Source organism: Mirounga leonina, unplaced genomic scaffold, assembly GCF_011800145.1.
Source record: "Mirounga leonina isolate KUSES-001 unplaced genomic scaffold, KU_Mleo_1.0 Mir_481, whole genome shotgun sequence".
In the NCBI taxonomy this organism is placed as follows: Eukaryota; Metazoa; Chordata; class Mammalia; order Carnivora; family Phocidae; genus Mirounga; species Mirounga leonina.
The window spans coordinates 2125845-2152220 of record NW_023270773.1 but is presented as its reverse complement, the minus strand read 5'-3'; the positions used below and the strand labels follow the sequence as shown (position 1 = coordinate 2152220).

Genomic DNA, 26376 nt, shown 5'->3' with positions numbered 1-26376 from the left:
AGGTCTGTTTTAAATGCTGCTTCCTTAGAGAGGAAAAACCTTCTCTAAACCATTTAAACCAAGTTGTCTAGTTATCCATGACAACATTAATTATACCATTTGCATTTTTCCTTGGTATCCATCATAATTCATATAGTCATATAATATGTATCCTATTATGTAAATATATATTAATGCAGTCTCTTTATAGTTCCCCCATATTGTATAAGGTTAATGATAGAAGGGAGCTTTCTATTTTCACTCCTGTTTCCATAGCAGTCAATGCAGTGTGGATGGTTAATAGATATTTGATGAATAAATAAAATTAATTTTAACATTTGAATGTTAAACGCATGTTTTTAAGGTTATCCAGTATGCCTCCTTCAAGATCCTAAACTGACCTATCTTTCTCTCTCTCTTTTTTTTTTAAGATTTTATTTATTTATTTGAGAGAGAGCATGGGGGGGGAGAGGGAGAAGCAGACTCCCCACTGAGTCGGGAGCCCAGTGCAATGCGGGGCTCAATCCCAGGACTCTGAGATCATGACCTGAGCCGAAGGTGGGGGGCTAACCGACTGAGCCACCCAGGTGCTCCTGTCCTATCTCTCTTGAATATAAATTTCTATATTAGTTTTCTATCTTTGTCACTTCCAGTGAATTTGTAAATTGCCATAGTAACAAGACTTCTTAATCTTTTTGTGCTGTGGATCTTTTAGGGAGTCAGTGGAACAAACTATGTAAGATTTTATTTTAATTCCAGTATACTTAACATGTGTTATATTAGTTTCAGGTGTACAGTACAGTGATTCAACCCTTCTATCCATTACTCAGTGCTCATCATGATAAGTTGTACTCTTAATCCTGATATATGTGCTTTTTTATTAATGCCTTAAATAACAAGATCAAGCAGCAGGTCTAATAACTACTGTAATATCAAAGTAGTGAAGAGTATAAGTATTTCAAGAATTACAATTGTAGTCTTCTCGTTGGTCTTCCTGTTTCTAGGTTTAGCCCCCTTCATCACTTTATTTATTTTTAGAATTTATTTATTTATTTATTTGTCAGAGAGAGAGAGAGAGAGAGCACAAGCAGAGGGAGAAGCAGGCTCCCCACCAAGCAAGGAGCCCAATGTGGGACGCGATCCTAGGATCCTGGGATCATGACCTGAACCAAAGGCAGATGCTCAACCTACTGAGCCACCCAGGCATCCCGTTCTTCACTTTTATACCATATTTCTGATAGTGTCACTCTCAGGGCCTGAGGATTCAATTAGAAGAAGAAAGTATAGATTTCTCAGCTTTCTCAGTCTGACATCACCCTTTGCTCTTTCCTTAGTTGGGTCCTAAGCTCCAGCCATATGGAAGGACTCAGCACTTGTACTCAGCCTTCCATGCTTTAGCTCCTACAGCTCCTTCCTACAAGCCCTTCTCATATACTGCCTATTTTTAAATTCTGCCTGCTTTTTAAAAAAATACCACCTTCTGAAAAAGATCCACAGATAGTAACACAGAGCAATGCCTGACATACAATAAGCACTCAATAAATTGTAGCACTTATTAAAAAAGAATTGTTCATAAACTTTTCATTATTACCACCACTTAGTTCCTAGTATAAGTAAACTATAAACATTTTGAGTGATGTACATGAAGGAAACAAGGCAAAGCAATATATCAGTAAGTATAAGCAAGCATAATGTAAAGTGAGTGCATAAATGATTAATACTTAGAATATTGTTTTGATCTTGGTTTGAATGGTTATCAGTTTTACATCAGAGCATAAGAGCACAATGAGAAAATGATTTAGTAGATATTTCTTATCCTTTATACTTGGTCACCCAAAAACCCACCTTGAATCCTGATAGACATGGTAGATTTAGAATACTCTCAGTCATTTAAAAAGGCTCCACGTCCAGCATGGAGCCCAACATGGGGCTTGATCTACAACCCTGAGATCAAGACCTGAGCTGAGATCAAGAATCAGATGCTCAACCAACCTAGCCACCCAGGCATGCCCATTTTTTTTATAAAACAAAGCCATCAAGTTCTAAGAATTCTTTTTCCTCCACATTTTTAATGTGCTTTAATTGCTGATCAGTACTTATTGCTTCAAATATAACATACACCGAAAACAGAAACCTTGAGGTGGGGCAAGCAAGAGTTGAAAGTACTGTAGCAACAATGTTAACTGTTGTTGCTTTTTACACCATAGTAGATATGACTGAGAACGGAGAGGAGATGTGATCAGAAGTCGGCGGTATGAAAAGTTCTGCGGAGCAGTTCAAAGCCTAGACAGCTTGTGTTAAGAATGCAGTTAGCGAGCGGTATTGGAAGTGTAGCTGTAGGGATCAAGTTGGCTTACTTAAGCTTGCTGAGCTTATACGGGCACTACTAGCACTGGAAAGTGGTAATAGTGTGGAGCACCCTACTTTCAGGCCCAAATGTACCTAGGAAAAAGCAGGTACATTCAAGATAGCAAGGGGGAGGGATACTAATAGTATAAGAAACAAAGAAATACTGTCAGTGAAAGGAACTATACCACAAAGGTAAAGCTATCCAAATGAATAACATCTTAAGAATAAAATTTAGTTCCTAAACTCTTAAGAACCAAATACTTAGAAATCTGAAAATATTTTAAAGATTTATTTATTTATATGCGAGAGAGCGGGAAGGGCAGAGGGAGAGGGAGAATCTCAAGCAGACTTCTCCCTGAGCGTGGAGGGGGCTCGATCCCAAAACTGCAAGAGTAGACGCTTGACTGACTGAGCCACCCAGGTGCCCCTAGAAATCTTGAGATTTTGAAGTAATGCTTTTTTAAAGTATAAAAGGTATGGTTTTCATATGGCAATTTAGAGAAGGCTGTATTTTTTTTTCTCCACTTGTTTTTCCCCCCAAAGAAGACTGTTGCTGTCATTCCTAGTTGGCAAACAGCAGATTTGAAATGGTTCTTCTGTTTCTCAGAGTCCAGAATATATAAAAGTATTCCTGTGTGTCCAAGTGGGAATCTGTAAATAATTGTTTCCTTTTATAGTCTAAGATATGTATTTTAAGTATGCAGCTGCAACCACTCTGGGCTTTTACTTGGACGTCAGAATACATTTTCACTCTCTGTTGTAATGACATTGTCTTTCCTCTTTTAGCTAGTGCCTATTCCTTAGTTTTAACCAGTGTTGAGAGAGAACTTGTGTTTCTTTTTTTCAGTACTTTTATAGAAATAAGTATTTACTTTCTCTCAGATTTTATACTTGTGAAGGTGTTAGATTCCAATTAAATGTATGTGAAGCCACTTGATCTTGTCCCACAGTTCACTGGTGCTGTTTTTCCCCCATGCCCAGTCTTTTTTCTCTTGGTATTACATTTTGACTCGTTTCTATTTCTATGTCTGCTAAGTCACCAGGTTTTTTTTTTTTTTTTTTTTTTGAAGATGTTATTTATTTATTAGAGAGAATGGGAGAGAGCACATGAGAGGGGGGAGGGTCAGAGGGAGAAGCAGACTCCCTGCCGAGCAGGGAGCCCGATGCGGGACTCGATCCAGGGACTCCAGGATCATGACCTGAGCCGAAGACAGTCGCTTAACCAACTGAGCCACCCAGGCGCCCCAGTCACCAGGTTTTTTTAGTGTGTGATCTGTTCCTAATTCCAACCATTGTATTTTTTTCATCTCTGGAAATTCAGTTTGAGTCTTTTATACCTTCCATTTCTTTGTCATGCTCTACTTTCTTTTTCTTGTTATTTTTATAATTGTTTATATTCTTGTCTATTCTATCACCTCTAATTTCTGGGTCTTTTTTTATTATTGGCTTTCTCATTATGGATGTATTTTCCTACTTTTTTGAATATTGGTAAGTTTTGATTAGATGTAAGACATTGTGGATTTTACATTACTGAGTGCTAGATTTTTTTGGTATTACTTTAAATATTTTGGGGCTTTTTCTCTGGGATGCAACTAAGGTACAGTTCAATTCTTTCAAAACTTACTTTTAAGCATATTTTTGGGCCTGTGTGGCTTCTTCCCCAGCCTTGGAATTTCATCATGCATGTGCTTCTGATCATTACTCAGCTGAAGACTCGAAGGGAACCCATCTGCTGATCTCCTCAGCCTTCTCTGAGGTTCTCTCCTGTCCTAGACTGCCTGGCAAATTCTTACTTGACTTTTCCAAGTTTGAATTCTGTCCTAGACTCAGCCAGGCTCCATTGGGCTTCCCCTCTATGCATTGCAGTCTGGAAACTCCAGGCAGTAAGCTGCCCTGTGTTGGCCATTGTTGGATGTCCAAAAACTTGTTTCACATACATACTGTCTGGATTTTTTTCATTGTTTAAGATTGGAGAGTAAATCAGCCTGTGTTCCTTTGTCATGGCTAGTAGCAAAAGCCTGTGAAGGTATTTAGAACTTTAGGAATTCATTTAAATCTCAGGTTATTGCCTTATTTTAAGCTGTCTTGTTTTATATAACCTACACTTTATTGGTTATTTTTTGCTCCCAATGGAGTAGACAGAAATGGTGAGACAAAAGACAATTTAAATTATGTCTTAAATCACTCATGATGCCATCATCTTAGCTTGTTTCATAAATTGCCTCCTCTAGATATTTTTAAGCTTCAGTCTTTGATTTTTTTTTTTTTTTAAGATTTTATTTATTTATTTGACAGAGAGAGACACAGCGAGAGAGGGAACACAAGCAGGGGGAATGGCAGAGGGAGAAGCAGGCTTCCTGCAAAGCAGGGAGCCTGATGCAGGGCTCAGTCCCAGGACCCTGGGATCATGACCTGAGCCGAAGGCAGAAGCTTAATGACTGAGCCACCTAGGCGCCCCTCAGTCTTTGATTTTATTTTGAATCTTACCTCTAATTAATACGGTATTCATACTCAGCTTAATAGCTGCACAATGACCTGTTAATATTCCATAATGTATTAATCCTTACGTTTGGCAATACAAGCTTTGTTCTTTTAGGTAGTGCTGCAGTATATATCTTCATTTATTGTCCCTATTCTTTTTTTTTTTTTTTTAAGACTTTACTTATTTAACAGAGAGAAGGAGAGCACAAGCAGGGGGAGAGGGAGAAGCAGGCTCCCCACTGAGCAGGGAGCCCAATGTGAGGCCTGATCCCAGGACCCTGGGATCATGACCCGAGCTGAAGGCAGCCGCTTAACCACCTGAGCCACCCAGGCACCCTATCATCCCTGTTCTTAAGGATGCTCAAAGGGAGAAAGACAGGTGGAATGTTTTATTTATTTCAATTTGCAATGAATAGGCTATGTTAGATATTTATTAGTAAACGTTTATCAAATGATTGAGGTGGAATTTAACTTACAAAGTTCAATTAGGGTAGGTACGGGTGCCTAGGTGGCTCAGTAAGCGTTTGCCTTCAGCTCAGGTCATGATCTCAGGGTCCTGGGATCAAGCCCTGCAGCGGGCTTCCTGCTCAGAGGGAAATCTGCTTCTTTCTGTCCCTCTGCCCCTCCCCACCGTTCGTTCTCTCTTTCTCTCAAATAAATAAATAAAATCTTTTTTTTAAAAAAAGTTCAGTTAGGTAAAGTTTTCAGTTGCCTTTTTAGGAATATTTTAATTCTGTCAAACATTCACTTACAGGAGGTTAAAATATGTACTTATGAATTACTTATTAAATTTAGCCCATATTATCTACATGCTAATCACTTCATTAGCTTTGGAGTTATTTAGTGGAATACCTTTTTCAGATGAACTTTTTTTTTTTACTTTTTCAAATAAATTATTTTTATTGAATTATACTTGATAAACTTTTATGTTGGAATAAATTTAGGTTTGCAGAGAAGTTGCAAATATAGTACAGAGGGTTCCCATGTGCCCCCACCCACTTTGTTTCTCCTGATGTTGACATCTTACATTTCTCTTGTAAGTTTATCAAAACTAAGAAACCAACGTTAGTATGTTCTAGCTAAACTCCAGACTTTATTCAGATTTCACTTTTCTGCTCTGTTCCCAAGATACCATATGCATTTAGTTGTCATGTTGGCTTCATCTCCTCTGGTCTGGGACTGTTTCTCACACTTTCTTTTCCTCACCTTGATGGTTTTAAGGAGTACTGCTGAGGTATTTTCTAGAATGTCCCTCAATTTGGGTTTATCTGATGTTCTCATTATTAGACTGGGGTTATAGGTGTTGGGAAAGAATGTCACAGAGGTGAAATGCCCTTGTTTGACAATATTCATGTGTTACCACTAAGGGTGTGAACTGTTATCACTTGGTGTAGGTGGTATCTGTCAGATTTCTCCACTGTAAAGTTACTGTTTCCCCCATACCAAAATCTGTTCTAATCTTATACCTCCAGCCTCAACCCCAGCATGTCCTCCCATACCCCACACTCCATTGCCCCAGGTTCCTTCAGGCCTCTGTACCTTTGCACATGCTTTGCTTGAAAAGCACTCTCTCTCATCCCCCTGGCTAGCTCTAGGGGGCCTTTTCCTTTCACCTCACCTGGTCCCCCAGCCTCCGACCACCCACTGCTTTCATAACACCCTGTGCCTCCCAGTTGTTCACCTGGATTTGCTAGTTGTTCTCCTCCTCCTTGCCTTCTTTAAAAAACAGTCAGCTGTACTTTTCCCACTGCTGTCGCCATTCCCCTCCATTTACTTACTTACACCCACATTACCACACATCATCTCATTGCAGATTCAGTAACTGCTTTGCAGTTTTTACCTTTCTTAGTCTCTCCTGTTTGGAACTCTTTCCTTCCTTAGCTTCTGAAACACCACCCTCTCCTGGTTCTTGTCTGTGGTTTAGCATGTGGTTTTGGAGTTTTACAACAAGGGTTCTCATTCCATTATTACTTACACTACTTTCTCTCTTTAGCCAGTTCCTCTTCACTGTTCTGAATTCTATCCTCAGACCTCTTTTCACGACATCTCTCTCCTCAGTAGTGCTGCCCAGTTGGCTTTTTTTTTTTTAAGATTGATTTATTTGAGAGAGAGTATGCATGTGTGCGCATGAGCAGGGTGAGGGGCAGAGAGGGAGAGAGAAAATCTTAAGCAGACTCCCTGGTAAACCGGAAGCCCGATGTGGGACTCGATCTCACGCCCCTGAGATCATGACCTGAGCTGAAACCCAGGGTTGGATGCTTAACCCATGGAGCCACCCAAGTGCCCCTACCCAACTGGCTTCTGTTAAAGATTCCCATACCTTATTCTCAACTTTGATCTCTCCTTAATGCTCTTGGAAGAAGAGAACTTTCATTTCTCCATCTGAATCACCCACAAGCATTCTTAGATCTTTCAAATCAGGAAGTTCAAGACTGTCCTTGTGCCCCCCCCCCCCCCATCTTCATTGTGTACTTCTCAAACCCAGCTCTAATGTGTGCAAGACCTGTGTCAAGAATACAACTGGGGGGCGGGGAGGGGAGGAACCTGGGTGGCTCAGTCGTTAAGCGTCTGCCTGTGGCTCAGATCATGATCCCAGGGTCCTGGGCTCGAGCCCCACATCGCTCTCCCACTCCCCCTGCTTGTGTTCCCTCTGTCACTGTCTCTCTCTGTCAAATAAATAAATAAAATCTTAGAAAAAAAAAATACAACTGGGGGAAGAAATAATACAGATGGAGTCCCATGTACCGTATACATCAAATTAAGAAACCTTAAATATAATATAGTCTCTCCTATCACACAGATAAACCTTTTAAAGACCTGTAAGGTCAGCTTCAAATTGGGGCGCCTGGGTGGCTCAGTCAGTCGGTTAAGGTCTGCCTTCCACCCGGTCATGGTCTCGGGGTCCTGGGATTGAGCCCTGCATTGGACTCTCTGCTCAGTAGGGAGTCTCCTTCTCCCTCTGCCCTCTGCCACTTCCTCTACTTGTGCTTGTGCTCTCTCTCTCAAATAAATAAAATCTTAAAAAAAAAAAAAAAAAAAAAGATCAGCTTCAAATGGAAAATTCTTGAGCTTCTTGGAGTTCCGTGCCAGCAGTTCCAGGAAAGCAGGCCTCCAGCACAGCCCTTTTCTCTTCCCAGCCCGAGCCTGCCCTGCCATGAGCTTGAGCTTGTGTGTGTCTCATAAATGGGACACCCAGCTTGACATGACAGTCCAGGTGCAGTGCACACCCTGCAAACAGCTGCCCTTTGGCCACTCTGTGGTACAGAAACTGGAGGAACATTCTCCTCTCAGCAGAGCTGCTGTGTAAGAGGCTTGCACAGCCTTGGAAGCAGACTCAGGCAGTAGGGAATTCTGGGGCTTCGGATGGGCATGTTCTCCAGACCCCATAAATACCTCCTTGTGGAGAGGGGCTCAGTTGGGTGAGGGCCAGGGGTTCCCATAGATGTTCTGCTTGTTTTCCTCTCCATGTGTTACCTCTTGCCTTACTTGGTGCCCTTGCATCTCTTTCAGAAGCCTGCTCATCCTTCAGGATATGGTTTCTATAGGTCTCATCTTTTAATCCTCTCCTAATACCCTTGTTTCCAAATCCAGCTTTGCCTTTTGTTTCAGAAGTGCTTTACTATGTTAAAGGCAGTCTACGTTGTCTGTTCCTGTTCATGTTTCTTAGCTTCTTAAGGGCAGGATCTTTACTTGTTTTTGTTACCAATCCTAACATGAAATCTCATAAATGGGAAGTACTTGACAAGTGTGGCTTGAGTCCACCACAGCTCTGGTGTCATTCTCGTGTTGTTGTGGTAACCCTATCAAAACAGGAAATGAAGTTAGTTTAGCATGACTTGTTCATAATTGACTCATGCTGGTTCCCTTTTCTTCCCTAAGTGATCACAAAACATCTGTTAAATAACCTACTCCAGAGTTTTGTGGGTGTCTACTTCCACATTCACTGATCAGATATGTTTCTGGAATCTATCTGTTCCCATCCACCTGTCCCAGGAGTTGACCACATATCCAGGGAGCACATATTTAAAGTGTACAGTTTATATTTTGACATATTATACACCCATGAATCTATCAGCACAACCAAGATAAGGAACATATTCATCACTTCCAAAGTTACTTGGTCTCCATTTGTGTAGTTCTTCCATCCCACCAGCCCCCCTCCTCACCAACCCCTAGCAACCCCTATGATCTGCTTCTGTCCCTAAAGATTAGTTTGCATTTTATATGAATGGAAGTACTTTTCTGGTAGTCTGGCTTTACTCAGCATAATTATTTTGAGATTCCTCTGTGTTGTTTATATCAAGTTCATTCCCTTTAATTGCTGAATAATAGGAATTTGTTTTGAATATTGAGTGTGCTCACCTCCAGCCTTGACCTATGCCTGTTCCCCACGATTTATGGATCTCAGGATTCATCTGGAAATTGAGGCTACATTTACGGCTGGTCAGTAGCTTGAGTTCCTCAAGAACAAAGTACTATTTAAAATGTTTGTATACTGTTAAAATAGTCCTCCATATATAGCAAATACTAACCCCAGACTGGATAAAAGTTCCCCCTTTTTGGGGGGAGGTGTGAAAGAGAGAGAAATAATATACCCAATTCCAATTTTTTTAAAGATTTTATTTATTTGAGAGAGAGAGAGCACACTATTCTCTCAGGTGGGAACAAGGTTAAGTAAAGATATTTTGCACCTTGGGGCGCCTGGGTGGCTCATTCGTTAGGCTTCTGCCTTCGGCTCGGGTAATGATCCCAGGGTCCTGGGATCGAGCCCCGCATCGGGCTCCCTGCGCCGCCAGAGGCCTGCTTCTCCCTCTCCTACTCCCGCTGCTTGTGTTCCCTCTCTCTGTGTGTCTCTCTCTGTCAAATAAATAAAATCTTTAAAAAATAATAATAATAAAATAAAAAGATATTTTGCACCTCTTTCCAATAATTATTTTTCAAGTATTTTTGTATTGGTCAGGAATTTCAAATAATTGTGCTTCCTCCTTTAAAGGTATTCCAGTATTCCACTAGTATTTCTCCTGTACATTTTCCCCCCTAATTAAGAAGTTTGTTTGTTTGATTTGAAGAGGTTCACATGGCTCTTCAGTCAAGAGGTGTACAGTGAAGGGTTTTGCATAGCCTGGCATTCTGTGTCTACACCACCACTCGTTTACTTCCTTGTGTATCCTTCCAGACTTCCTTTATGCAAACACAAGCAAATGCTAATATATATCCTTTATTATTTACTAGAAAAATACAGCATGTTATCCACGGCTAGACCTTGCTTTTTTTCCACTTAACAGATCTTGGAGATCTTTTTATATGTCATTCCTTCTCTGAGCTGCAGAGTATTTCACTGTATGGAGCACCACTCCTTTGTTGATGGATGCTTTTTTAAATTAAACTTTTTATTTTGAGATAATTGTAGAATCACATGCAGTTGTAAGAAATAATACAGAGAGATCCCAGTTTCCCTCTCTGGTAACATCTTGTGTTACAGTCATACATTACAGCATACATTACATTACAACACAATACCATAGCTGGGAGATTGGCATTGATACAATCTGTAGAGCTCATTCATATATCACTAATTTTATGTGTACTCATTTCTGTGTGTGTATTTTCTGTGCAATTTTATCACATATGTAGGTTCATAAACCACTATCATTCTTTTTTGACATCTTGAAATGTTAAATTTTTTCTTGTTAACGTGTCTTTTTTTCCCTTAAATTTTTTTTCTGATTTTTAAATTTTTTTATTTTTAAGTAGGCTCGACACCCAGCGTGAAGCCCAGTGCAGGGTTTGAACTCACGACGCTGAGATCAAGAGTCGGACATTTGACTGACTGAGCCACCCAGGCACCCTTTAAAAAAATTTTAATTGAAGTATAGTTGACAGTATTCTGTTTCTTTTTTTTTTCTTTTTTTTTTTTTTTTTAGATTTTATTTGAGAGAGAGCGTGTGCATGAGTGGGAGGAAGGGCAGAGGGAGAGGGACAAGCCGACCCCCCACTGAGTGGGGAGCCCGATGCAGGGATCAGTTCCAGGACCCTGAGACCATGACCTGAGCCAAAGTCAGATGCTTAACCACCCAGGTTCCCAACTATATTCTATTTCATGTGTATACCGTAGTGATTCAACATTTGTATACATTGCTAACTGATTAGCACAATAGGTCTGGTTACCATGTGTTTCTGTGCAAAGTTAATACAGTATTATTGACTATTCCCCATGTTGTACATCACATCCCCATGACATATTCGTTTTATAACTGAAAGTTTGTATCTCTTGATTCCCTTCACCCATTTCACCCTGCCCCCAACCCCTTCCCCTGTGGCAACCACCACTCAGTATCAGTGAGTCTGGGTTTTGTTTTGTTGTATTTTGTTGTTTAGATTCCACTTAAAAGTGAAATGTATGTATACACATATGTACGTATATATTCATACACACACACACCCCACATCAAATTTATCCATTCATCAGCGGACACTTAGGTTGTTTCCATATCTTCACTATTGTAAATAATGCTGCAGTGAGCAATGGGTGCACAGTGCACATATCTTTCTGAATTAGTGTTTTTATTTTCCTTAGGTAGATACCTAGAGTGGAATTGCTGGATCATATGGTATTTCTATTTTTAATTTTTTGAGGAACCTTCATACTGTTTTCCATAGGGGTTGCGCTCCTTTTAAAATAAAAAAATTTAACTGTAGTATAAAAACCACAACATTTTAACCATTTTTAAGTATACAGTTCAGTAATGTTAAGTATATTCACATTATTGTGCAACAGATCTATAGTACTTTTCATCTTGCAAAACAGAAACTCTGTAACCTTGCACACCATCTCCTCATTTCCTCCCTCCCCCGAGCCCTTAGTAACCTCTATTCTACATTCTGGTTTTTTATGAATTTAACAACTTAGGTACTACATATGAGTGGAATCATACACAGTACTTTGTGGCTGGCTTATTTCAGTTAATGTCCTCAAGGTTCATCCACATTGTAGCATGTGATAGAATTTCCTTTTTTTAAGGCTGAATAATATTCCAGTGTATGTATATATCACATTTTTTAAATTTATCCATTCATCCATCAGTGGACATTTGTATTGCTTCCACTTGGCTATTGTGAATAATGCTGTGGTGAACATGGATGGGCCAATATCTCTTCAAGATCCTATTTTGATTCTTTTGGATATATACCCAGAATTGGGATTATGGTAATTCTATATTTAATTTTTTTTTAGAAACTTCCATACTGTTTTCCATGGTGGCATTTTACATTCCCAACAATGCACAGAGGTTCCAATTTCTCCATGACCTCTCCAACACTTATTTTTTATTTTTTGATATTGGCAATCATGATGGGTATGAGGTGATATCTTGCTGCAGTTTTTATTTCAATGTCCCTAATAATGAGTAATGTTTAATAACTTTATCTGCTTGTTGGTCATTTGTGTATCTTGTTTGGAGAAATGTCTGTTTGACATGATGTCTAATTTTTAATGTTCTTTTTAATTGAACCATTCTTAAATTCCTAAGATTAAATATTACTTGGACATAATGGATTTTTAATGTGTTATCAAATTGTATTTACTCATTTTTTGTTGATTTTCAAGCTTGTGCTTATAAAAGAGATTGGTCTTTTTTTTTTAAAGATTTTATTCATTTATTCATTTGAGAGAGAGAGAGAACATGAGCAGGGGGAGGAGCAGAGGGAGAGGGACAAGCAGACTCTGTGCTGGGCACAGAGCCTGACATGGACCTCAATCTCACAATCCTGAGATCATGAGCTGAGCCAAAATCAAGAGTCAGATGCTTAACTGACTGAGCCATCCAGGTGCCCCTGTCTTTAGTTTTGGTTTTAGTTCTTTCTCATCATCATCAGTTTTTATTTATTGTTAAAGATTATTTGCTTTATAGAGCTGAGTTAGGAAGATTTTCCTTTTTTTTTTTTTTTTTTTTTAAGATTTTATTTATTTGAGAGAGAGAGGGCACAAGCAGGGGGAGAGAGAGAAACAGGCTCCTTGCTGAGCAGGGAGCCCAATGTGGGGCTTGATCCCAGGACCCAGAGATTATGACCCGAACCGAAGGCAGACACTTAACTGACGAAGCCACCCAGGCACCCCAAGATTTTCCTTTTTTTTTTTTTTTTTTTAAGATTTTATTTATTTATTTGACAGAGAGAGACACAGCGAGAGCAGGATCACAAGCAGGGGGAGAGGGAGAGGGAGAAACAGGCTTCCCGTGGAGCAGGGAGCCCGATGTGGGGCTCGATCCCAGGACCCTGGGATCATGACCTGAGCCGAAGGCAGACGCTTAATGACTGAGCCACCCAGGCGCCCCTAGATTTTCCTTTTCTTAATGTTGAACAACTTATTTAAATTTTTGTTTTTGAAAAGAGCAAGTTTATCAGTTCAAAGAAAAAAATATGAATATCTAAAATTAACTCATCCAAAAACTGTATCATTACATACTGGATTTAGATCCTAAACTGCACCCATAAGTTGTTTACAGAGACACATTTCAAGCAAAAGTTGTAGCATGGTATTAGTTGTGGGGGAAATGGAGATGAGCAAAGATCAAATTCTTAGAGGAAAGAAAAAAAAAAGTTGGTAATGCCAAAGTGATTTTAAAGCAAAAGCTAACACCAAAATGTCCATGATAAAAAGTATAGCAAAATAAAATAGAGAAAACAAAACTCAGAAATCCAAGGAGACACAAACAATGAATCACGGAACACTTCATCTAAAACTAATGATGTAATGTATGGGGATTAACATAAGAATAAAAAATATATATATATTAAAAAAAAAAAGAAAGAAATCCAAGGAGAAATGAGGAAATATAGAGTTGTTATAGAAGAGTGTAAACTATTTGTGATCAGTTCTGTGACAGATTATATAAAACAAAAAGGAGCTGGAAAACAGATAGGAAATGACCCAACTCCATGGACAGGGTCATACCTTCTTTTCAAGTGGGAACCAGTGAGGAAGATCTCATGCCTTTTCACTCAAAAGGGGTCAGTTGGTTATTTCATCACTTAGTGTTGATAACAGTTGGAGGGGCACATTGACCATAACCCCCCCCGCTGCAACAGTCTTATGCTCAGAAGCAAGTTTATGGCCATCTTTGACTACCCTGCTTCAATAAAATAAGAAATTTATAATGTTGATTTTAAACGAATATTTTACCCTGTATTCTCTTTTGGTGGACTCATGCGCTATGATTTTAATTACCCAAAAAGAATTTTAATTTCTAAAAATATTATCAATATTGAATTAGGTTGTTTGAATGACATATCCCTCTGCCTGCCTAACTGAAAATTGGTGGTTTAGGGCCTCATGCAGCAAACCAGAGCAGAATAAGATTTGAGTAGTGATTCTTTTTTTTAAGGAAATATATTTCATTTCAAAGTATTGGGGGGCACCTAAGTGCAATATATTAACAGTAGTGTGGGAGAATTGAAGTTGAGTAGAGTAAGGTGCCTCCTACAGCATAGTTTTGTGATGGAGTCAGACAAATGCATCAGTAATTCTCAGAATAAGCAGACTGACAAATACCATATAGAAGCACAAACTTGAGAAAAAAAACTTACTTTATTGTTTTCTATTTCTAGCGCTTGAGGAAACAAGCAGTGTTTTATTCCCTGTCAATGTTATTTCATTCCTTCAGTCAGCAGACCAGGCATTGATACTTATTAAAATGGAAAGCTCTTATAGAAAAGATTAGATAGAATATTGATCATAAAGACAGTAGTAACATTCAGGATTAAAATGCATCACAGTGGGGTGCCTGGGTGGCTCAGTTGATTGAGCATCCAGCTCTTGGTTTCAGTTCAGGTCGTGATCCTCAGGGTCATGAGATCAAGCCCTGCATAGGGGTCCACACTCAGTGGGGAGTCTACTTCAAGATTCTCTTCCTCTGCTTCTCCCCGACTCACTTGCTCACTCTAAAATAAATAAAGCCATCACAAAATTGAAGACATAATTACTGCTTCTGCTTGGAATTCTGTTAAGTCAGACCTTGAGGTCAACTTGGAAAGAACTGGTCCCTGTATAACAGCTATGGAACTCTTTTTTTTTTTTTTAGTAATCTCTACACCCAACGTGGGGCTCAAACTCATGACCCTGAGATCAAGAGTCGCATGCTCTACTGAGCCAGCCAGGCACCCCTGGAACTCTTTTTTTGAAGAATACTTTATAGGTTTTGTTATAAATTACCCAAATATTTTGGATAAATACCTTGAAAAAAAGAAGGAGCCACCCTGGAAAGGAGTATGGAGGTTCCTCAAAAAATTAAAAATAGAATTACCATATGATCCAGTAATTCCACTACTGAGTATTTACCTAAAGAATACAAAAACACGTGGATAAAGAAGATGTGGTCCATATATACAATGGAATATTACTCAGCCATCAGAAAGGATGAATACCCAACTTTTACATCAACATGGATGGGACTGGAGGAGATTATGCTAAGTGAAATAAGTCAAGCAGGGAAAGAAAGTCAATTATCATATGGTTTCATTTATTTGTGGAACATAAGGAATAGCATGGAGGACATTAGGAGAAGGAAGGGAAAAATGAAGGGAGGGAAATCAGAGGGAGAGATGAACCATGAGAGACTATGGACTCTGAGAAACAAACAGAGTTTTAGAGGGGAAGGGGGTGGGGGGATGGGTTAGCCCAGTGATGGGTGTTAAGGAGGGCATGTATTGCATGGAGCACTGGGTGTTATACGAAAACAATGGATCATGGATGACTACATCAAAAACTAATGATGTATTGTATGGTGACTAACATAATAAAATTAAAAAAAAAATACAAAAACACTAATTCGAAAACATGTGCACCCCTATGTTTATTGCAGTATTGTTTATAATAGCCAACATATGGAAGCAACCCAATTGTCCATTGATAGTAGATAAGTGGATGAAAATGTATGTATATACAATGGAATATTACTCGAGTAGCCATTAAAAAGGAATAAAATCTTGGCTATTTGCAGTGACATGGATGGTTCTAGAGGGTATTATGCTAAGTGAAATAAGTCAGAGAAGACAAATACTGAATGATTTCATTCATATATGGAATTTAATATACAAAAGAAATGAACAAAGAAAAAAGACAAAAAAATACTCTTCCTTCCTACACCCCTCCCACCAGTCTTAAATATAGAGAACAAATGTTATCAGAGGGAGGTGGCTGGGGGGATGGATGAAATAGGTGCAGGGGCACGTATGATGAGCACTGAGTACTATCTATATAGAATTGTTGAATCACTCTGTTGTACACCTGAATCTAATGTAACTGTACCTTAATTATACTGGAATTAAAAAAAATTTTTTTTCCAAAAAGGAAGGCCTAGGATGCACAGAAACTAGCTTTTTTTTTTTGAGATTTATTTGAGAGAGAGAAGGAGAGCACACGTGAGTGGGGGAAGAGGCAAAGGGAGAGAGAGACTGTCAAGTAGACTCCCTGCTGAGCACAGAGCCTGTAGCTGCGGGGCTCAGTCACACAACCCTGAGATCATGACCTGAGCTGAAATGAAGAGTCAGATGCTTAACCATCTGAGCCACCCAGGTGCCCCCAAACTAGCATTTTTAACAGGAATGTCTGGTGATCCTGATGCAGGGGTCTGGGGACCACAATTTGAGCAGCACTTTAGTTGAGTGATGGGGGTCATCCACTGGTGGCAACGTATCAATGCAACATGTACCCAGATAGAGTGAGATAGAAAGAGAACTTCCTAAGAAAAGGATGTAAGCCTAAGGTACTTTGGAAAAAGAAGGCCTAGGGAGATTAATCCTTTGGGTAAATGAATTATCCTCTCTATAACTAAGGGAATCTTACCTGGACAGTGTACGTGAAAACATTGCTGTCCTCTACTTTTGAAGGTATTGTGAAGACAAAATGTAATTATGTATATGAAGAGCTTTGAAGAGCAAAGTTTTTTTTAATGTGTTATAATAAATTTCAAAACCATGTGGTATTTATCAATACCATCTTAAAAGGTGATTTTTTTTTTCCTTACGGCTTTTGTGTTTTATGGTTAAAAACCACTTTAATACATATAGAACCGTCATTTTTCTTCACCAAGAATAATTTGCTTATCATTTATATGAAGGTCAGTCCTGGAACTATATGAGCCTACATAAATTGATTACTTGAAACAGTTAAAAAAGAAAAAAAGAAGAAAAGAGTCATGTCATTTTGCAAATAAGACAAAGATGCAAGCAATCAAGGCGTCCTCTTGGGTCCATTTTTGTTAGGGCTAAAGATGTGGTTGATGGTCATTTGAATGTTTCTGCTGAGTCAGGAATCTGATACAACAATAGGAAGTTGTTTTGGAGACAGAAATGATTATTCTCACCAAAATGCAGTTGCTGTTAAAAACTGGGAAAATGTTTTGTGCATGTGTATGTGACATAAAACCATGTTCCTGGGCTTGTGACAGTGGGCATCCACACATTTACCAGGGCTGGGCCCTCTTAAGTTTGAGATTCAGTATGTGCTACATTGCGCCAGCTGCATCCTTCCTGCCTTGAGTCTTTTTTGTGGGTAATATACATGCTGCCTTCATGTGTATGAAACAAGTATTTACCCAGAGTGCTAAACATTTAATACTTTACCGATTTTTATTCTTTCTGCCAAGATGTTCCCAAACTATTCTAAATGCCATCTCTCTCTTCCCCCATTTTTTTTTTTTTAGCTCTGCTTATGATAATGTCAACAAAGTTCGAGTAGCTATCAAGAAAATCAGTCCTTTTGAACACCAGACCTACTGCCAGAGAACCCTGAGGGAGATAAAAATCTTACTGCGCTTCAGACATGAGAACATCATTGGAATCAATGATATTATTCGAGCACCAACCATCGAGCAAATGAAAGATGTGTATCCTTTTCAGACAGCTGACTCCACTGACTGGTCACTTTGTTTAGGAACTGTAACTTGAAATACCTGGATTTATCAGAGTAAAGGAAAATTATATAAAGCACATTAAAGGGAAAATTATAATCTGCTTGCTATTTACTAGAAGACTTGTATAATTTTTTTCTTTGATTCATTTTTTCAGTTGTCAGTAACTATTCTTAGTGTCTTTTAGCAAATCCAGTATTTTCTCTGTTTCGGTAAAGATTTTGTTTAAGTGTAGTTATGGAAAATCTTAACACCATTTCCAGTCATGTTTTTTCCATTCAAGGTATGGTTTGTTATGGTAAAAAGAGAAGGAATGAACAGTAGACTAAGAAAGAGGGTGCCCTGGATATCACCTGGTCAAACCAGACTATCCTGATCTTAGACAATGTCATTCACCTCTAGGTCTGTTTTCTCATCTTTAGAATTAAGGTACTAGCCTAGCCTTCATCATCTTTAAAGCTGACTCAGCTCTGGAATTATGTTACTAACTATCAGCAACATTTAGAAATCTGGACTAAGCAGATCCAGAGGATGCTGCCTGATTAAAGACTGCATTTGATAGATAGAAGCATTAAGTATACTGAAGAGGGTCTGCCAGAGAAAAGTTACCATTCGGGCTAGTACAGCATTCCTGCCAGTTTTCCCAGTTTGCATTCTGCCCCTCTAGGGATATAGGCAGCTCACTGTCTCTAGGCAGCCCTTTCCATTTTTAAACAGCCCTGTTATCAAGTTGTAGTGTTATTTTAAGTGAAATGCCTCCTGCTGCTACCACTTGTTGTCCTCCTTTATCTTTTACTAGGGAAATCAAGTCTTTTTCAAGATGACAAGTTTTCAGTTTCTCTTTCCTCTGAATCCCATACTGTGTCTCATCTAGCATGAATCTGTAGGGGACATACAATAATATTTACACAGAAATGAATAAGAGAAATGCAAAAACACTGTTAATGAAATAATAATCTGGTGATGTTAAAGCTAAAGAGTTACAGAATTTAATTTCTGTAAGAAGGAAGTCAGCCACAGATAAAATTCTAGGTGGCTTAGATACATGGATCTAAGAAAGAAAGCAAGAAGAGCAAAACCAGCATGAGCCTCTTAGCATGACTTCCCAATACTCTAATTTATTTAGGATCTTAACCTTAATTGAAGAGTCAAGCACATAGAAGGCTGAATTTAGTAGCAATGTGTTCTAGGGCTGTATTTCCAAAGGTTTTAAAAGCCCTTTGCAGTAATCCTTGGAGAGGATTTGTTGATGGTGGACTAGGAGGTTGAGACTTAAAGATTAGCCAGTATTTCCATAACAGCATGTCTCATCTCAGTCTAGGCCTGTTATTGGTCACATCAGATAGATATTAATGCCTGTTGTTTCATAGGACCTAAGAAGGGGTTAACTAGGGGCGCCTGGGTGGCTCAGTCCTTAAGCATCTGCCTTTGGCTCAGGTCATGATCCCAGGGTCCTGGGATCGAGCCCCGCATTGGGCTCCCTGCTCCGTGGGAAGCCTGCTTCTCCCTCTCCCCCCTGCTTGTGTTCCCTCTCTCGCTGTGTCTCTCTCTCTCAAATAAATAAAATCTTAAAAAAAAAAAAAAGAAGAGGTTAACTATTTTAGATTCCTTCCATAGACGTATACTAATTTTTCATCAGTTTCTCATTTTCCTTGCACTCCTCATGATATAATAACGGACCGTTTGCGGAGAGGGTTCATTTTGATTTCAGTGTACTTTGCTAAGTGTAACCAGATATTTGTTATGTTACCTTAACCTGTCTAAACAGATATATAGTACAGGACCTCATGGAAACAGATCTCTACAAGCTCTTGAAGACGCAACACCTCAGCAACGACCATATCTGCTATTTTCTTTACCAGATCCTCAGAGGGTTAAAATATATCCATTCAGCTAATGTACTGCACCGTGACCTCAAACCTTCCAACCTGCTGCTCAACACCACCTGCGATCTCAAGGTCTGCCAGGTTACTTACTCTTAGGGTGATATATGTTGGAAAAAACTTTCACTGGAGCATATTTATATTGTTACTCATATTTAAAATCATACCAGAAATACATGAAGACTTTTTTTTTTTTTTTTAAAGATTTTATTTATTTGACAGAGAGAGGCAGTGAGAGAGGGAACACAAGCAGGGGGAGTGGGAGAGGGAGAAGCAGGCTTCCCGCGGAGCAGGGAGCCCGATGCGGGGCTCGATCCCAGGACCCTGAGATCATGACCTGAGTCGAAGGCAGACGCTTAACGACTGAGCCACCCAGGCGCCCCCATGAAGACATTTTTATGCCCTCCCCTATGCAAGTAGGAAGTGCTAGTCCTCTTCTTCTCCATCCAATTGTTCCTTCCTCTCCAGAGGTAACCACTATAACATATTGGTATATTTCCTTCCAAAGTTCTTGCTATTCTCTTACATATATGTGTACATTTATGCTTACATATATAAAAGCAGGATCATGTGCCTTATGTGTAAGTTAAAAAAATCATCCCATTTCATTGGTAACCTTTTTCTTCAATAAATTTTATACAAAGAACGCTCAGAAAACAACAGAAAACTTAACCTTAATGACTTTAGTACCTAAGACATTCCCAATAAATAGGAGAACCCTAGATCCTTACAGTCCTCAGAGTTCTCTTAAAAATGGGCAGCATTTGCATACATATATTTCTATTTTAATAGTAGCAGAGCTAAGCAAGGAGGGAAATCTAAGGATGGATTAGATATGAAGGGATGTGGATTCATCTAATAAAAATGCAAGGAGACCTAGATAAATGGAAAGATATCCAAAGTCTGGATTGAAAGACTTAATACTGTTTAGAAGGCAGAGCTCCCCCAAATTGATCTACACAGTAAGTGTGATCCCCGACAAAGCTCTAGGTGGCTTTTTTGCAGATATGGACAGGCTGGTCCTGAAATGCATATGGAAATTCAAGAGACCCAAAATAGCCAAAATCATCTTACGAAAGAACAAAATTGGAGGACTTATTACACTTCTTGATTTGAAAACTTACTACAAAACTATAGTAATCAAAACACTGATATTGGTATAAGAGTGGGGCATATAGATCAATGAAATAAAATTGGGAGTTAATAATTAAACCTGTATGTTTATGATAACTGAGTTTTGGTGAGAGGGCCAAGATCATTCTTTTCAACAAATGATTGAAGTGCTGGGACAACTGGATATATGCTCATACCATGTATAAAAATTAACACAAAACAGATCAAAGACCTAAAAATTTCTTTTTAAGATTTTAATTTGAGGCGCGCCTGGGTGGTTCAGTTGGTTAAGCATCTGCCTTTGGCTCAGGTCATGATCCCAGGTCCTGGGATTGAGCCCAGCATCATCAGGCTCCCTGCTCAGTGGAGAGCCTGCTTCTCCCTCTCCCTCTGCCACTCCCCTTGCTTGTGCTCTCTTGTGCTCTCTCTCTCTCTCTCTCTGTCAAATATATATATATAAATAAAATCTTAAAATTTTTTTTTAATTTGAGAGAGCGAGTGCATGTGTGCACATGCGTGCGTACAAGCCAGGGTAGGGGCAGAAGGGGAGGGAGAGGGACGAGCGGACTCCCTGCTGAGTGTGGAGCCAGTTGCCAGCCAGTCCCAGGACCCTGAGCCAAAGTTGGATGCTGCTTAACCAACTGAGCACCCAGGTGCCCCTAAAGACCTAAATTTAAGAGCTAAACTAGAATAGGCTTGGAAAACCTAGGAGTGAGTCTCCGCAATCTTGCATTAGGCAGATCCTATTAGACATGACACCAAAAGCACAAGCAACAAAAGGGGGAAAAAATTGGATTTCATCTAGATTAGAAACCTGTGTTACAGAGCAAACCATCAAGTGAAAAGACAACCCACAAAATGAGAGAAAATATTTGTAAATCACTTATCTGATAAGAGACTTATATCTAGAATATATGAAAAACTCTTGTAACTCAACAATAAAAGATAAATAGACCAGTTTAATATTTGGCAAAGGATCTGAATGGACATTTTTCTAAAAAAGTTATGCAAATGGCCAGTAAGTACGTGAAAAATGTTTGGTATCATAAGTCAGTCAGGTAATGCAAATCAAAACCACAATGAGATACCAATTTATTTTATTTTTTTTTTTAAGATTTTATTTATTTGAGAGGGAGAGAATGAGACAGAGAACGCAAGAGGGGGTAGGGTTAGAGGGAGAAGCAGATTCCCCGCCGAGCAGGGAGCCCGATGTGGGACTCGATCCCGGCACTCCGGGATCATGACCTGAGCCAAAGGCAGTCGCTTAACCAACTGAGCCACCCAGGCGCCCGAGATACCAATTTATACATACTAGGATGGCTATAATCAAAAAGTCAGATAAGTGTTGGTGAGGATTTCACTCCTAGGTGTATACCTAAGTAAAATGAAAATATGTCCACACAAAAACTAGCATACAAGTAAACTAAAGTAGCATAATAGTCCAAAAGTGGAAACAATTTGAATGCCCATTTGATAATGAATAAATAACATATAGTAGATCCATATGATGGAATAAATGGAATACTGATACATGCTACAATGTGGATGAACTTTAGAAAATTATTATGTAAGTGAAAGAAGTCAGTCATAAAAGACCACATATTACGTGGTTCTATTTACATGAAATGTCCAGAATAGATAAATCTGTAGCACAGAAAGTGGATAAAATCCTAGGCAGGTGGGACTGGGGAGGAATGGGGAGACTGCTAATAGATACAAGATTTCTTCTGTGGTTACAAAAATATTCTAAAATTAGATGGTGGTAACGGTTGTGTACCCTGTGAGTATAATATCAAAACCATTGAATTGTATACCTTAAGTGGGTGAATTATATGGTATGCGAATTATATCTCAAAGCTATTTAAAAAGTGCATTTAGATGTATAGCAATGATCATTTCTTGGACTTCAGTTTAACAGACATTCCTGTGAGAAGCCCTTAGGGAATACCTGGCAAGGGAGAGGGAGGAATGTCTGCCCCTGCAATCTGAAAACTGATCGGTCAGAAGTCTGATAAACAATAGATGATTGTAATAATATCTGCTGTAACTGAGATACTGAAAAGAATAGTGTACAAATGTAAAGGAGAGAGGTGGGTTAGTTCTGGCTTTGAGAGGCATCAGGAAGCAGGTGGTGTCCATGCTGGTCCTTTAGAGATGGGCAGGCTTTCAGTAAGGGAGTGGCCTTGTTGGGCAAAGAGTATCATAGTAGGCAAAAGGAATAACAGAAAGGGAAGTAAGTTAAGGGATTAGTGCATAAACACTGAGGCCTGCTTTGTGTGGCTGCAGCTTTGGATGAGTAATAGGAAGTCATTGATGCTAAGCTGGAGCTGTTGGTTGGAGGTAGATCTTAGAGAACCTTCTGGAACTGTCTAAAAAAAGGCAATGGGTTCTGTTACCAGGTGGTCGGTCAGCTTATTCACTATCACTGAGTGTCTGAAACAGGGTGACCAGCGTTCTGTGAGATGTGATAAAGGGTAGCTTCCTACATTAGATACAGTTGGGTTGGACTCTGTCACCTCTTGGGATCCTACAAAGTTGGATTCATGTCTTTCATGGGGTGTAACCAGATCCTTTCCCATGGATCTGCAACTAAAAGCCAGGTGGGCACAAAAGGAATGAAGCTGCTTGTAGGAATGGCCACACTTCGTTGGCTCTTAGTGATTTTCTTGAAAAATTACAGTATTTTTATGTCTGCTAGTTCTTTTTTCTTTCTGTTTCTTAGCACAACTCTGTTACGATAGATTGCTTTTGTTTGTTTTTGGAGAAACATTCTCAATCAGTATTTTCAGTATGTAATATTTCTGGGAAAAGTTGACTCCTAACTTTTATTTGAAAATGCTCATCCTTAAGAAGAAAACAAACAGAACCAGACTACTTTGTTGTCTGTTCACTGTTTGTGAGCTTGTCTTTACCTAGGGCCATTTTATTCATGCTCACCAAAATTTACACCCACATTGATAGATCTGTGTTGTTGGCCATCTGCACAATCCATGTATTGTTTTCAAAACCCAGTATAACACAGAGATCCAGAAACACAATAGGATAATTTAGATATTTACAGCGGTACAATTCACCCACATTTTGAAATGTACATACGGGGTGTGCTTCATTCACATGGGCATAAATATTCAGGAGAGAATCTCATTGTAAAGATGAGTATGGTACGTCATCTCTGATTTGTCATGGTGAGCATGTCCCAAAGGTAGGTCAGGGTACAGTGGCAGTTTAGTTGCGTATATGAGGGTTGAGAGAGCACCAGTGAGGAAAAGGGTCTTTCTTGCTTAAGCCCTGAAATCACTGTATATCCATCACATCCTCAGTACCCTGGGGTGACCATGGTGCTTGTACCACAGAAAGATTGTAACCGGTGATCTTACCTCTTGTTATTTAGGGTTTTTTGAATTTTCAAGGAGATAGTCATGTCATTTCTTCCTTTTTCCATGGCTTCTGTTACTAAAGTATTTCTTACTCTTGAGCCCTTGGGATATCAGCTGTTATTAATGTCTTTAGACCGTTAACTTTTGACTTTTGTACTAGTCAAGGTCAACAGCAATAAGATTTCTTTCTCACTTCCATAAACATGCTTTGCACTTGTTATTTGAAGCCCTGAGACAAGTAGATGGTGACCTCTTAGAACCCCTCTGGGAGCCTCTCTTGTAGACTCCTATTTTATTTCTCAGGGCCACAGAAACACAAGGATTATAGATCCTATTTGGAGATTCTGCTAGCATATTTCTAGTGGAACTACCAGGGGAATAAGGTCTCTAGAAATCCCAACTGGAGTCCCAGGGTGCTAGGATCACAGTGTTATTAGTTCGGGTTATGCCTGGGAAGGACTCTGGAAGATAGGAAATGAAACCTGACTTTGCTGGAAGTCAATTTATGTTTCTTGTACCATATGCTACTTGTCCATACCTTCCTTTGTATGGAATTATAATGAATATTGTTTTTTTTAATTTTGTAGCCTTCATAGTTTTTAGTCAGTGCCATATAAATATGGCTAGCCTTCAATGTTGTGGTGTTTTTTGTCTGTTTTTTTTTTTTTTTAGATTTTATTTATTTATTTGACAGAGAGAGACATAGCCAGCTAGTTAATGCAGAACAAATAACAAAACTAGAAAAATCACCATTTTGCAACTTCCAATGAAACGATTGGTTTATACAGTATAATCCGTGGCTCCTCTGCTCACTTTGCTCAGACTCTCAGACCCTAGGTGGGCTGCTGCTGCCTCCCCACATGGATTCCCTCTTCATCTCACACCTAGACTATGCCCTGATCTGGAGCTCCCTCTTACCTCCGCTTGGGTGCCTCACACCCACGCGGGCCACTGCGGTTCTCCCAACCCCACAGAGATCCTTATGTCACATGACCTCCCCCTTAAGGGCTTTTGGACTGGATTTCCTGCAGGGAGAGGATGAGGAAGAACAACTGCACATTTAGTTTTAATCTTAAAGAAATAGCTATATTGCAGCATTCAGCATGAGAGGTTATGTTGTCCTTCCTAGTGAAGGAATACTAGGAATTCCAGTTATTAATTTTTCCTTCTTCCTCAATATTGCCACTTTGGTGTAATTTTACTAATGTTGTTTAACATAAGATTTTAACCCTGGTAACTCTGTACCCTGATTTTTATTTTTTAAAAGATTATCAGTAATTCAGATATTGTGAAAAATGGTCACCACTAGAGTCTGTGCCAATTAATCCACCCCAGTTGTTGTGCTTCCTATAAACATATAAAGTAAGTCATTTATTGACCAAACATCAAGTGTCCATCATGTATGTGACATTTAGAAATAACAGGTCAGTCAAGTGCTGCCTTTTTCTAGGGACTTGATTCTCTTTTAGCTGGGGAGATAGGCATATGCACAGCTATCAATCATGGATTGTGGGATGTACTTTAATATGTGTCTAACAAAGTATTAGAGGAGTTTAGGGGCGCCGGGGTGGCTCAGTCGTTAAGCGTCTGCCTTCGGCTCAGGTCATGATCCCAGGGTCCTGGGATCGAGCCCCGCATCGGGCTCCCTGCTCCGCGGGAAGCCTGCTTCTCCCTCTCCCACTCCCCCTGCTTGTGTTCTCTCTCTCGCTGTCTCTCTCTCTCTGTCAGATAAATAAATAAAATCTTAAAAAAAAAAAAGTATTAGAGGAGTTTAGAAAAGTGAGCAGTCAGTTCTTGGGTGGAGGTGTTGTTGATTTCTGGGAAACTTCTCAGAAGGGGTAACTTTCAAGCTGGGTTTAGGGTAAGGGAATGGCATGGATAGGGCACTCAGTGGAGAGGTCATTGCATAGTTAGGTCATAAAAGCAGGTGTAGTGTGGAGTCAGTAGGAGCAGAGGTGGGCAGAGAAGATGGTGGGAGAGGAGATCGGGAAGGTAGTTTGGTGGCAGCATGTGAATAGTCTTGAAGGTTACACTTAAATAATTTGGGTTTCGGGGCACGTAGGTGGCTCAGTTGGTTAAGCATTTGATTTTTGAGACAGAAAGGTGACTTATATTTTAGAAACAACATTTAGGCAGGACTTTAGAGGATGAATTAGCTTGCAGGTGGGTAACCAAGCTAGTCTCCCTAATTCCAGACAAACTAAACTGAATCTCAATTAAGGCAGTGGCAGTTGAGATGTGGAAGCAGTCAATTCAAGAGCTGTTTTAGGAGGTTTCAGGTCTAGT

General features: G+C 39.5%; 1 protein-coding gene across 2 annotated transcripts in view; it reads left to right on the top strand.

The window, feature by feature from the left end:
• Positions 1–26376, top strand: part of MAPK1 (mitogen-activated protein kinase 1) — a 109385-nt gene that overhangs the window by 44076 nt on the left and 38933 nt on the right. For both annotated transcript variants that reach the window (XM_034989209.1, XM_034989210.1), the window contains exons 2-3: positions 17511–17693; positions 19486–19675. In XM_034989209.1, coding sequence (XP_034845100.1) covers positions 17511–17693; positions 19486–19675 — 373 coding nt within the window. The remainder of the gene's footprint in view (positions 1–17510; positions 17694–19485; positions 19676–26376) is intronic.